Raw genomic sequence first — 13,508 nt, 5'->3', positions numbered from 1 at the left:
GCCCCCTTAGCTCATAACAAGGTTACAGATATATAGAAACATTGGGGTAACAGTCACCCTGCTATAGTTCCAGGGGTACCCAGGGCACAAATAAGCACTCACCCCAAATCTCACCCTAACTGACCTTCAGGCTGGGCCCCCTTAGCTCATAACAAGGTTACAGATATATAGAAACATTGGGGTAACAGTCACCCTGCTATAGTTCCAGGGGTACCCAGGGCACAAATAAACACTCACCCCAAATCTACCCTTAGCTGTCCTTCAGGCTTTATCCACACACCACTTAGGACGCCCTTCTGGAAAGGGTCGCGTTAGAGAAATATTTAAAATTTCAAAGCAATTAATGGATAAGTAGTCAATAAGTAGTTTGGTACTATATTTACTACGGTCTTCTTCCCTGTCAACATAATCTTTATTGTAGCCCTGGGGTGTTCACAGCAGCAGAGCAAAAAAAATTGCCTTTTTTACGTTTAAGTTCCAATTTTACTCTGCTGTGCATGTACACAACCCAAACCAGCCACACGGTATCACTGGGACAGACGAGAAGATGGCAGCACAGCATTAGATTCCATGTTTGCCTTCCCTGGAGCTACTGCCTATGTGTAAGGGCAAGGTCACACAAGGCGTTTCTACATTTTGTTTTTAATAACGTACAGCCAAGTGTAAATACACACAAAATGAAACCCTATCCAAAATAATGGAGGACACACTATAGCAATTCCCAAGGGGCGCTTGTGAGCCAACATCTGCCAGTATTTGCAGTTTTTAGCAGAAACGCCAATACGCCAACAAAATGCCATATTATTGAAGTCTAGGGGATCTGCAGGTTTGGAAATACTATTTGCTGAAATACACTGCATATTTTCAACATGGCGGCCAAACTCACACGATGGATTTCACATATACGTATTTACGGCATTGTATGCTGGCGACGTATTACGTTGCGTATTGACAAACAGTACGGCTACATTCTGCATGTAATTTGCTTTCCACTTGGATTTTCTTGAGAAAAGTTTACTAAAATTTTAGGTAATGAGAAAAAACAGAAATGCATGTTGGGAAAAGAAAACTAGAGGCTGAAAAATGCATATTATCCACGTGGGACCTTGCCCTAAGGCTTGCAGGGTGGTGTGGGAGAAGGTGAGGGGATCCACGGTTTAGCATTACACGTAGCTCTAGATTTGAACTGTAAACTTGGAAGTGGAGTCATTTTTAGTACATATTAGTGTCCCTTTTCATGCTTTGATATCGCATTGCTTTATCCGGCACCCACTTCGCAACCAATCCCGTATAAGCTTTATTTTAACAGCAACAAACCAGTTGCACTAACTGCTGGCAGCTACAAGTTACTGAACCAGGGCAAAGTTACTACAAAAAAAAAAACCAAGGCTAAAGAACCAGTACCAACACTTTCAGGCGTTTCCCATTCGACGAGAGGCGGCATGGGGGAGTAATCTGGGTACTTTTCAACCTGCATAAAAGCGCTTCTCGGATAAAACAGATCACGCACAGGAAGTTCTGTTTGTTCCAAGAAATGCACGTTTTAATTTTCCTTTTTCCCCCCAATCACATTAAAACCTTTTGTTCAGCGTCTCCCCTGTGTACGTCTCTGTGCATAAATCATTTGGCTCCTTCTGGTCCGATCTGAAAAACCTTATTATTAGAAACAGATTATAGACAGTACACAAACTTCTATATTAGTTTAACGAAAATAAGTGTAAAGAAAAAAAATATATATATATATTTATTTTTTACCTCGTAGCAATTCTCTGCAGATTTCTCTCCATTTCTTTGTCTTTGACCACATCTGGTTTCACTCTGCACATCATTTCCCACTGCCGCTTTTTATCAAGCTGAATTAGAAAAATGTTACGTGAGGGAACAGAGTACTGGGAAAGGGTAAGACGCAGAGATATGGCAGCCTTCTGATAGAGATCAGCCATAAATACACTACTTTGCCTTTCATCTCTTCAGTTTTTGTCTTTGAGAACCAACAGAAAGGCAAATAAAATATTGTTGTACTTATGGCACATGGGGATGTTGGATGGGCTTGACTGATAGGCTTTCGAATCACAAGTAACTTATGATAATGCAGAATTCTGCATTCTCAAGCTATGGTTGCTCATATAGGCCCTAAGCATGTTTCAAATGGATAAATATTTGGAAGGAGTACCTTTTGTCAAATCACAGAAACTTTTACCCCGAAGGCAATAAGAGAACCTACAAAGCTATGGACAGAAGAAAAAATATTTTAACACACAAATCCATAAAGTTTGGATGAGGCAAGAAACCAAATCCTCCACAAAAGATTTGGCCCATTCCATGTCGAATCCAAACGGTAAATCAACATTCAAAAAAATTACTTTAAGAGTTTGGGTCGGCTGCAGAATCCCACAGAAACAGACTTTCAGATTCAGTGAATCCATAATTTTAGGGTACATAAAAGTACTAGGGCTGAGAATGGAATTCCAAAGGGCAAGTGGAGTTAAAGGGGAAGGAAACCTAGTCGGCGCAAAACCCCCACCCCCCCTCCCGTTTGTTGCCGACTAGTTTTCCTTCCCCTTTAAGGGATTATTCACCTTTGAGTTAACTTTTAGTATGATGGAGAGGGATATTCTGAGACAGTTTGCAGTTGGTTTTCATTTTTTTTTTAATATTTATGTTTTTTGACTTATTCAGCTTTTAATTCGGCAGCTCTTCAGTTTGAAATTAAGCAATCTGGTTGCTAGGGTCTAAATTTCCCTAGCAGCCATGCATTGATTTGAATAAGAGACTGGAATATGAATAGGAGAGGCCTGAATAGAAAGAGGCGCAATAAAAATACATTTGTAGCCTTAAAAAGCATTTGTCTTTTTAGATGGGGTCAGTGACCCCGCCCCCTTTCAAAAGCTGGAAATAGTCAGAAGGCAAATAATTCAAAAACTATTAAGTCCAATAGAAATGTGGCTTAGAATTGGTCATTCTAGAACATACTAAAAGTTAACTTAAAGATCAACATCATCGTCAATAGCCAGGCAATTGGTATAATTACTGTAGTTGAGAAGGAAGACTATGAAATAACCCTCATTACTTAAACCCAGGGCATAGTGTGCCACCCAAGTATGTACATTAAGGTTGGATATGGAGTGCCCAGCCTCAGGCATAGCAGAGGAGAAAGAAGAAGAAGAGAGCCATGCCAGTTGAATCTAAAAGTGTGTAATGTGTGAGAAGGAATTTGTGAAGTTTAGCACAAGCATATGCCATAACATGACAACCATGGTCTGTTTTCTTTGCTGTAAGTTGGAAGTATATGGCTTAGAGCTCACATAAGCAACCATGGTATGATAGAACGAATAGAACAGTCCTTTGACTGTTTACCTACTTCACTCTTCCCTGTGTTCTGTATATTTATGCTGAGCTTTTACTTGGTTTTCAAGTCCAAGTCAAGACAGAGACTTTGGTGTGATACAGTCTAAATCGAGGCTAGGACTTTGGGGAGCTCAAGTCAAGACTGAAACTGGAAGGAATTTATTAGGTTAGAGACAAAGATGCCTCCACAAACTGAAGTGTTATAACGGCAGAGAGAAGAACATGACTCAAGAGACCAAACATTTTTCAAATATGGTCTCACCTGATCTCTGAAGCAAGATTGCAACCCCTTACTGTATCAAACTTAAACAAGACAGAGGGCACCTTTACACAAAACCAAGACCAATGTATGGACAAGGACATTTGTATGCAGGTTAAGCTTTTGCAGTTGCATAATGGAAATAATGTTTGCCTCTGGCTTTGTTTTCATGATGGTGCTAACTCAACTATGAGAAGAGTTAAGAGGTTACTTCAAAAAGGAAGTGGACGTGAGGAAAGTATAGGTTGGCCATTGAATCATTCGTATGGATACTCTTCCAAAATTCTCAAGCAGCCTAGTGGGTATACAGAAGAGCTGTGAGCTTGACAAGATACATATCAACAGGAAACAAGAGCTCCAGTGCCAAACATCTGCCCTGAGAGCTAAACAAGAAATGGCAACCTACTTTGTGTGCGCTCTCATGCCAACTTATGAATCTTAATTGCAGACCATATGAGTTGCATTGCCCAGATTGGAAATCTGTAATGCTTTCACAAATTAAGCTATTTTCCTAAGATTTCTTGAGCGGACGACAGAATAGATGAAGTCATGTCCCTGCAATGCATGAAAAAAAAAAAAAGTAAAATTGTTTTCTCGTTAGGAAAAATTTACTGGCTTCATTAAGGGCTGGCTTTTAATGGTTCTTTGCTCACGGTAATCTTCATATTCAGCTGTAGTGTACAAAACAGCTCTTTCATGGGCCTACCTTTATAATGAACGGCAGCTATGGATTTATGACAGAGCTCTGGCTTTTCATCAGATATTCCTACATTTTAACCATCTAATGCCGACTTGCACAATAAGAATAAAAGAGGTACTGGCTTTCATACCAAAAAACTGAAACTCCAAGCTTTAAACCAGGCTGGTCCAACCTGAATCACTCCAACTTTTAAAATGTATAGATACTGGGATCTGTAAACTGGATATTGTAATTCCATTAAATCTTATATAAAAGTCTGCAATATTCAAAATGGTGTTAGTGTTCAGCTCAAAAAGACATTTTGATGGTCTCATCTCTGTCTTCTCTACTGTTGTACTTGGTTTTGTCTTGGAAAGGTAGTCTCTTGCTTCAAAGACCAGGTGCACAGTTCTACCTTTGTCTAGGCCAGTGCTCCCCAACTCTATCCATTTAGTAGGCCACCCTCTATTTACTATATCACAACTTTGATTTGAGGGTCAGATTAGACTAAAATGCCATGAATCCAAATAGGTCAACTGAGCTTTTGAGAAGTCTGGGAGCCCAAAAAAAACCCTTGAAGGGACACATCAGGTCTGTGGGCCTTCAGTTGGACAGCCATGGACATGAAGTTAATTCATGATTCGAAAGCTGACACTTTGTTCTGGCAACTTAGTTCTACTTGAGCCAAATAAACCAGTCTCAAATTTTGACCCCTGGCCAGTGTTAAATTTGACTCCAAACCCTCAATGACCATCTGCGCATATATCACTGACTGATCTGGCTCATTAATCTCTAGTGTGATAGGTTGGCTAAAAGAGCCCAATTACACAAAAGTGACAATGAACAAGGTCACTGGTTGACCAGGAGCACCCATGCTGAAAAACAGATGCCCAACTTGGCCACAATAAAATAACTGTTGCTATTAATTTTAATGTTTTAAAACATGAAAATGTGCTAATATGCCTGATAAATTACAAAAAAAAAATAAGCAATTTAAATTTCTAGTTGAGGAATGGCAGACCACAAATATGAATTGCCTCCCCAACATTAGTGTCTGGTCTACATCATATGAAAAGTTGAAGGTAGATGGCCACGTTTAAAAATCAAATAAATTTAAAAAATCTGGTATTGGAGGCATAACTGTTGCCAAAAAATGCATGGGATTGTGGGAAGTATTGTTCTAGAATTTTGACATTGCCCACTCAGCTACTCCCTTTCACCTTATTTTATTCCAACCCCACTTTTATTGGCCACAGTGTTGCAGGATTCATTAGAAATGGATTTCCCATTTGATGAATATCCCACTTCTGGCTAAGTTTGAAATAAAGAGCTACTTTCCACTCTGCTGCCATTTCCCACTAAACCCAGGCTAGACGGGAGCCATCTCAGCCTGTGAAACGTACCTGCTTCTTCTTTTCCTGCTTCTCCAACTTCTCCTTCTCTAGGGCTTTGCTCTTCGCCAATATGGCTGTTGCCTTTTTTTCAGATACCTTCTTGTTAAGGATCTTGGACATGGCATCGGCCCAGCCTTTGTTGGCATTTTCATCCTCCAATGACTCCTGCTCATCCTTTGCGACCTCCTCCTCATTGTCGCTGTCGGCACTTCCACCGGAAGCAAAGCTGCCATCAGATGCCTCGGAGCTCAATTCTGAGCCTGCCAAGAAAACAAGAATACACGTTGATAACATAAAGGTGCACTTTAAAGGTTCTGTCATCTTGGTAACCTTAAATACTCTTCAGATACTCAATATTCCAGGTAAGACCAAGTAAATTTTACAGTTCTAGCTCTTTCTATTGCCACAAGAGAAGAAAACAAAAAGGGTCAAAGCTGAAGAACCCCTTCTGACCCTTTAGAATCCATGATTTGTAACAGGCATAGAGTGGTTGGTTTTGTGATGCAGGCTCAGCAGCCCTGTTCCCGGATACTAACCCATACACCATAGATTTAACCCAGTCTGTAAAAATGACAAGTGGACAATACTCCATTTCCAGTGCAAAGGAACTCCTTTTTAATTGGTCTGACTCAACCAATTAAAGGGGAACACAAACCTGTAAATTAAATGTTGCTTAATGAAAGAGAAAGCTGTTCTAAGCAACTTTCCAATACACCTTCATAACATATTTTCAGTAGTTTTAAAGTTCAGCGTATATGGAATTGCAATAGGAAGGAGCCTCGGAATCCCCATTTCTCTGCTCCGGACCCTAAAACCTCTTAAACAAGGTTGCAAAATTTAGCTTTGCTCCAGCCAAGGTTGCTCTGTTAATCAGAGCAACAGAATGGCATAGACGTATACTACATTCAATAGCAATTAGACTGAAAAATCATGATAACCCTGTGAAAATATGTAATCAATATTTATTTGAAAGTTGCTTAGAATTACATTTACTTTCATTAAAGGGATTCAGTCATGATTTTTATGATGCAGTTTTTATTTCTAAAATGACACTGTTTACACTGCAAATAATTCTCTCTACAATATAAAATTTCAGGCCTGAACCTGCAAGTATATTTTTTTTAATTTATACTATTGGTGTGTAGGCGCTATCTCCGGTCATTTTGCCTGGTCATGTGCTTTTAGAAAGAGCCAGCACTTTAGGATGGAACTGCTTTTTGGCAGGCTGTTGTTTCTCCTACTCAATGTTACTGAATGTGTCGCAATGGGACCTGGATTTTACTATTGAGTGCTGTTCTTAGATCTACCGGGCAGCTGTTATCTTGTGTTAGGGAGCTGCTATCTGGTTACTTTCCCATTGTTCTGTTGTTTGGCTGCTGGGGGAAAGGGAGGGGTGATAGAACTCCAACTTGCAGTACAGCAGTAAAGAGTGATTGAAGTTTATCAGAGTACAAGTCACATGACTGGGGGCACCTGAGAAACTGACAATATGTCTAGCCCCATGTCGGATTTCAAAATTAAATATAAAAAAATCTGTTTGCTCTTTTGAAAAACAGATTTCAGTGCAGAATTCTGCTGTCCCCATGACAGAATCCCTTTAAGCAAATGTTTAGTTTTGGGTTGACATCCCGCTTTAAAGGTTGTTTTAAGGTCTTTACAAGAGCTTAAATCAGAAAGGTCATGTCCATGGGCCACTGAAAAAATGTATATTTTTGAACGCTGCTGAGTACAGTGAACAGGACTAAGAACCTTATTTTTTTCCCTGGGAATTGCATGCAGATAAATTTAAACATTTACTTTCAATAAAAAATTCCTAATAAAAAAAGGTCCAATATTATAATGGAAAACATCCACAAAAGAACCTCTGCCTATCGCACTACACATGCAATATCCCTTATATTCAATGTTTTCTCCCGTCAGAGAGCATCAAAGCTCACGAGAAAGCGTTTCCATATTTTGAGTTTCTTTCTTTCTTTTTTTTTCCTGCAAGGAGATTAAATGTAATTTTACAAGGGACCTCTGCCAGCAATATAAAAAGCGAGGCTGACATCTAGTGTTTAAAGAAGAGAAGCACAAGGAATGTTTTGTATCCAGTAAACATAAGCAGGCTCTGTTTGTAAAGTGCAGATTAATTCCTTGGCGATTACTAGAAATAAGATTTATAAATAAATAACAAATGTGTGAGTGTGTATAATGAAGGAGTCTATCATTGTAATTAATATTGCAATATTCTCTTTTCACAATAGTTCCCCTTTAAAGCAGATCACCACTTTATTAATTTAAAGAATTGTCATTCCCAGGAAATTCCCAAAATATTTTAATTAAAAATGTTCAGTGGGGCCCCAGTTACGCTCGCCTTGAGCATAGGGTGAAGTATCAAAACAGCCTCTCTTTATTTTGCCAAATACAGGTATGGGACCTGTTATCCAGAATGCTCGGGACCTGGGGTTTTCCGGATAACAGATCTTTCTGTAGTTTGGATCTTCATGCCTTAAGTCTACTAGAAAAGCATGTAAACCAGGCTGGTTTTGCTTCCACTAAGGATTAATTACGGTATATCTTAGTTGGGATCAAGTACAAGCTACTGTTTTATTATTACACAGAAAAAGGAAATCATTTAAAAAAAATGTTGGTTATTTATATAAAACAGAGTCTATGGGAGACAGCCTTTCCGTAATTCAGAGCTTTCTGGATAACGGGTTTCCGGATAAGGGATCCTATACCTGTACTCTGTCCAATAACTTTCCAAATCCCGAGCCTTCACGACAAAACAACTTGCATTTCACCAGCTTTTAATTAACTCTTTGTATGTGTGGAAAGGGAAAGTTACCCATTTATATGTTGAATAACTAGTACAGCTAGCAGGAGTGTGTGTGAGTGTAAATTAACACTTTAGCTGCTGGAGTGCTTGTTGAACTAGTAGGCTCTAACCAGGACTATCTACCATAGGAGAGAGTGTTTAATGCATTGTTGTATTGTGAGTTGTTATAGAGGGCAAGGGGGAATAGCCACATTAGGTGCCTATCGCCTGTTAATGATAGAAATAATTATCTAGGTGTTTTGGGGTGTCTGATGTTACTCTAACCTGTGTGTAACCTCTCATAGCCAAACCCAAGAGTTACGTGTGGTTTAGAGTCCTGTTTTCATGACAGGAGAACTAAAGCTTAACTAAAGAAGTAGGTAGAAATGTTGCACATTATGTTTTGTGCTTCTGATCCAGCCCAAGGCAACCACAGCCCTTTAGCAGTAAAGATCTGTGTCTCCAAAGATGCCCCAGTATCTCCCCATCTTCTTTTCTGCTGATTCACTGCACATGCTCTGTGCTGCTGTCACTTACTGAGCTTAGGGACCCACTCACAATATACAGTACACATAGAATAGAAATGTCACAATATAAGGCTGATTAGTAATTAATACAGATAATTACTACATGGCAGCACAGCAACCAGTGCAATTAGCATCAGAATTTAATAATCAGCAAACCTGTAGCATCAGCTTATATTACAGGGGAAGCTCATTTTCTGCTGGATAATTAGTGACGAGCCCTAAGCTTAGCTTCTCAACAGCCAATCAGAGCCCACTGAGCATGTGAGTGTCACTTCTAAGAAAATGCAAGATTGTGAGCTCCTGTGCACAAACCAGAAGTCCTGGGTCATTACTACTATAAGTGAACCTTAGGCTGGTGCAATAGGTTCTGTATATAAAATATGCCATTTGTACCCATATAAAAAAAAAAATTAAGATTTTATTTTGCATGTTTTTCAAATGAACAAACAGTTGAGGCAGTAGTACTAAAGGAGAGAGAAAATAAAGGAAAAAGAAAGCAATACAAAGTAAGGCTAAGGCACCAAATTAGAAAATTTAAAGAAGGAGATGTCAAACAATGAGATATTTTGTAGTTCAAGCCAAGTACCCCATATGGCATTACATTTCTCTGGACAACCTCTTGCCAGGTAAGTAAATCTTTGACTTGTAAGGGAATCATTTAAAAGGGTTGTTCACCTTTGAGATAACTGTTAGTATGATGTGGAGAGGGATATTCAGAGACAATTTGCAATGTGTTTTTATTTTTGAAGGTTTTTGGAGTTATTTAGCTTTTTATTCAGCAGCTCTTCAATTTGCATCTTAAGCAATCTGGTAACTTGGGTCCAAATCACTCTAGCAACCATGCATTGATTTGAATAAGAGACTGGAATATGAATAGGAGAGAGTCTGAATAGAAGGATCAGTAATAAAAAGTAACAACAACAATACATTTGTAGCCTTACAGAGCATTTGTTTTTTTAGAAGGGGTCAGTGACTCCCATTTGAAAGCTGCAAAGAGTCAGAAGAAAAAGGCAAATAACTGTAAAACAATTGATAAGTTGCTTAGAATTGGTAGTTCTATAACATAATAAAAAATTACTTCAAAGATGAACCACAACTTTTGCCAAAATTGTAGGGGAGGAGGATCAAGAGATTACCCATATTCATTTTTAGGGTTTAGTTCTCCTTTAATAAACTCAGGTTGCAGAACCCACTCACTAAGAGCGGCACCTGATGCATACAGGGGGGTCAGCCCAATCAGGTAGAATGTACTTCTGCTGCACATCTTCCCTATTTAACATCATTAGATCTGTCTCTTCCCCAAGACTGGCTGCCACTTTCACCTTCCCCAGAGGGCTAAGCTTCAGCACAAGGTGCAACAGGCAGAACACACTGTTTAGATTGGCTCCCATCATGCCCTCACTCCTGCCCAATCAGCAGGCAAGATTAGGAACTAGTGATGTGCCCTGCTAATACCCGTGCCTGCCCCGGGGTTTCTTTTATAGACCCGCGCCGACCCACCGATGACGTCACAAAAGGGGCGGGCGAGCAGACACGACACTATAAAACCAGTACACATAAGTCGGATGCCGGCATTTGAAGGTGGCAGGCGGGGAGAGCAGGAGAAGAGCTCAACCCGCACCCGCGAGGAGCACTGCAAGGTCAACCCGAACCCGCCCAACCCGCGGGTATCGGTTCGGCCCTCACATCACTACTAGGCACGACCAGAGAGGCTGCTGTCCTGCACACCAACATAAAAAAGGGGCAAAGTAGAGGAGAAAAAAAAATACAGGAGGTAACGGGGTTTTACTCAAAAGCTGATTATTATTATTTTTTTGCACAATGCAAGATAATGTCACTCTAAGGAACTTTTCAATATACATTGCAGGGGTGTTTCAGCTTTACGTTAACTTTTAATATGTTATAGAACGGCCAATTCTTAGCAACTTTTCAATTGGTCTTCATTATTTTTTTTATAGTTTTTTTTAATTATTTGCCTTCTTCTGAATCTTTCCGGCATTCGAATGGGGGGTCACTGACCCCATCTAAAGAATAAATGCTCTGTAAGGCTACAAATGTATTGTTATTGTTACTTTTTATTCCTCATCTTTCTGTTTATGCCCTCTCCTATTCATATTCCAGTCTCTTATTCAAATCAATGCTTGGTTGCTAGGGTAACTTGGATCCTAGCAATCAGATTACTGAAACTGCAAAGCTGCTGAATAAAAATAAATAAATAAATCGAAAACCACAAATAATAAAAAACGAAAAACCATTTGCAAATAGACTCAGACTATTACTCTCTATATCATACCAAAAGTTAACTCAAAGGTGAACCACCCCTTTAAAAGGGGTTGTTAACCATTTAAAATAGCAATTAGTATGATGTAGAGAAATATTCTAACACAATTTTAGCTTGGTTTTAATTTTAATTTAGCTTTGGTTATTATTTGTGGTTTTTGAGTTTAGCTTTTTATTCGGCAGCTCTCCTGTTTGTTGTTTTGGCAATCTGGTTGCTAGGGTCCAAATTACCCTAGCAACCATGCACTGATTTGAACAAGAGACTGGAATATGAATAGGAGAGGCCTGAATAGGACTATGAGTAATAAACAGTGGCAGAAGCATTACATTTGTAGCTTTATAGAGCATTTGTAATTGTGACCCCCTCCCCCCATTTGAAAACAGTCAGGAAAATATGCAAAATCATTCAAAAACTATAAAAAAAGAAAAAATGAAGGCTAATTGAATAGTTGCTTAGAATTAGTCATTCTAAGCATCTTAAAGGAACAGTTAAGTGTAAAAATAAAAACTGGGTAAATAGGCTGTGCAAAATAAAAATATTTCTAATATAGTTAGTTAGGAAAAAATGTAATGTATAAAGGCTGGAGTGACTGGATGTGTAACATAATAGCCAGAACACTACTTCCTGCTTTTCAGCTCTCTAACTCTGAGTTAGTCAGTTACTATAAGGGGGGGGGCAAATGGGAAATAACTGTTCAGTGAGTTTGCAATTGATCCTCAGCATTCAGCTCAGATTCAAAAGCAACAGTTATGACCCGTGTGGCTCCCCCTCAAGTCTCTGATTGGTTACTGCCTGGTAACCAATCAGTGGAAAGCAAGAGAGCTGAAAAGCAGGAGGTAGTGTTCTGGCTATTATGTTACACATCCAGTCACTCCAGCCTTTATACATTACATTTTTCGGTAACCAACTATATTAGAAACATGTTTTATTTTGCACAGCCTATTTACCCAGTTTTCTTTTATTTTTTATTCCTTTAAAGGTGAACCCTATCACTACACATTTTCAATGAATTTAAAGTTAATCTCTCTTGAAAACAGTGTCTTTCTGTCACTGTAGTACCAAAGTAGTAACAAACAGGTCCTTCAAATGGCATCTGTTAAATAGACTCAGGAGTCAGAACCAGCAGTAAACAGAATCTAAACAGATACAGAGAACTGCACAGCCATTAGACTTGTGCTTAGGAATGTACAATGGCAATTTGTTTAGAATCCCATGTTCTTTGATGGAGCAAAATGTTATTTTGACATCATACGTTGGAAAGCCTATAAGAAGCTGTTGACCTACAAATCCCAGCATTCAGCAAGAGCAAATGGTAAGTGAGAACAGACAAGCAGCACTTTGAGGCAACTCCCTGTAACAAGCATGCTAAACACACTCTCACAACTCAACCCATTCTTGTGCTGTGTAATCCAGGGCACACTGAGGATTCTGGGAAGTGCAGTTAAAAATCACTGGTAATAGAAAGCCGCAAACTCCCGCCACCTTCAAGCAAACAGACAACAAACCAACCCGCACGCTTACCTTCATATTCCACAGGTTCCATCTCGCCGATAACTTCCATGGTTGCGCAGCCCACGTGCTACTTTCCAGGTCCTTCCGGGTTGGGCGGAGCTAGCATCAATACGTCATTTCCCGCTAGCGTCACATCGTTGCTTTGTTACGCCCGCCATTTATTCATCCGGGTATGTCAGCCCTTCTAAATACATAGTTGGAGTATTTTCGCCGCCATATTGTGATTGGCGCTTTAGCTGCATCTCAAACGTAGGATGTTTGGGCCTTGACAGGACTCAGTCTCACAGAAATAAATACGTCTCTATTTAAGCTGGAGGAAAATATATCCGAGTCAATGGGTTACGGGGAGCAAATCCTCTCCATTTTGTTAAAGTTATTCAGTTGTTACATAGATTTTCATGTGAGGAAGTTCAGTATTATAGATATAAAGGGCAAACACTCCAAAAGTATTTTTTTTAATAAAAGAAGTATTTCTAAGTACAGAGGACCAGTGGGGCTTCACTTTTAGGGGCTGATTGATCAAGGGTCTGATTGAAAATTCAAATTTTTTAAATTCAGAAGTTTCAAGTTTATCTTGGGGCAGATTTAACAAGGCTCTAAGCAAAAATTAGAGGTAAAAAAATGTGAATGTCGAGCTATTTTTTGTGTACTTCGACTAGGGAATAGTCCAAATTCGATTCGAATTTGAAAAAAATTAAAAAATAGAAA

General features: G+C 39.3%; 1 protein-coding gene across 2 annotated transcripts in view; it reads right to left on the bottom strand.

The window, feature by feature from the left end:
• The window catches only part of rrp15.L (ribosomal RNA processing 15 homolog L homeolog), a 31,245-nt gene extending 18,287 nt beyond the window's left edge, over positions 1 to 12,958 (bottom strand). Inside the window, exons 1-4 of one of the 2 annotated variants that reach the window (XM_018262607.2) lie at positions 12,810 to 12,958; positions 5,690 to 5,940; positions 1,756 to 1,853; positions 1,579 to 1,653 (exon numbers count right to left, since the gene is read on the bottom strand). In XM_018262607.2, coding sequence (XP_018118096.1) covers positions 1,579 to 1,653; positions 1,756 to 1,853; positions 5,690 to 5,940; positions 12,810 to 12,849 — 464 coding nt within the window. In that variant the 5' untranslated portion in view covers positions 12,850 to 12,958. The remainder of the gene's footprint in view (positions 1 to 1,578; positions 1,654 to 1,755; positions 1,854 to 5,689; positions 5,941 to 12,809) is intronic. The other variant, XM_018262609.2, reaches the window with a different exon arrangement.
• Between the last annotated feature and the right edge of the window lie 550 nt (positions 12,959 to 13,508).

Source organism: Xenopus laevis, chromosome 5L, assembly GCF_017654675.1.
Source record: "Xenopus laevis strain J_2021 chromosome 5L, Xenopus_laevis_v10.1, whole genome shotgun sequence".
NCBI classification, from domain to species: domain Eukaryota; kingdom Metazoa; phylum Chordata; class Amphibia; order Anura; family Pipidae; genus Xenopus; species Xenopus laevis.
This window is presented reverse-complemented; position numbering and strand designations above follow the sequence as displayed.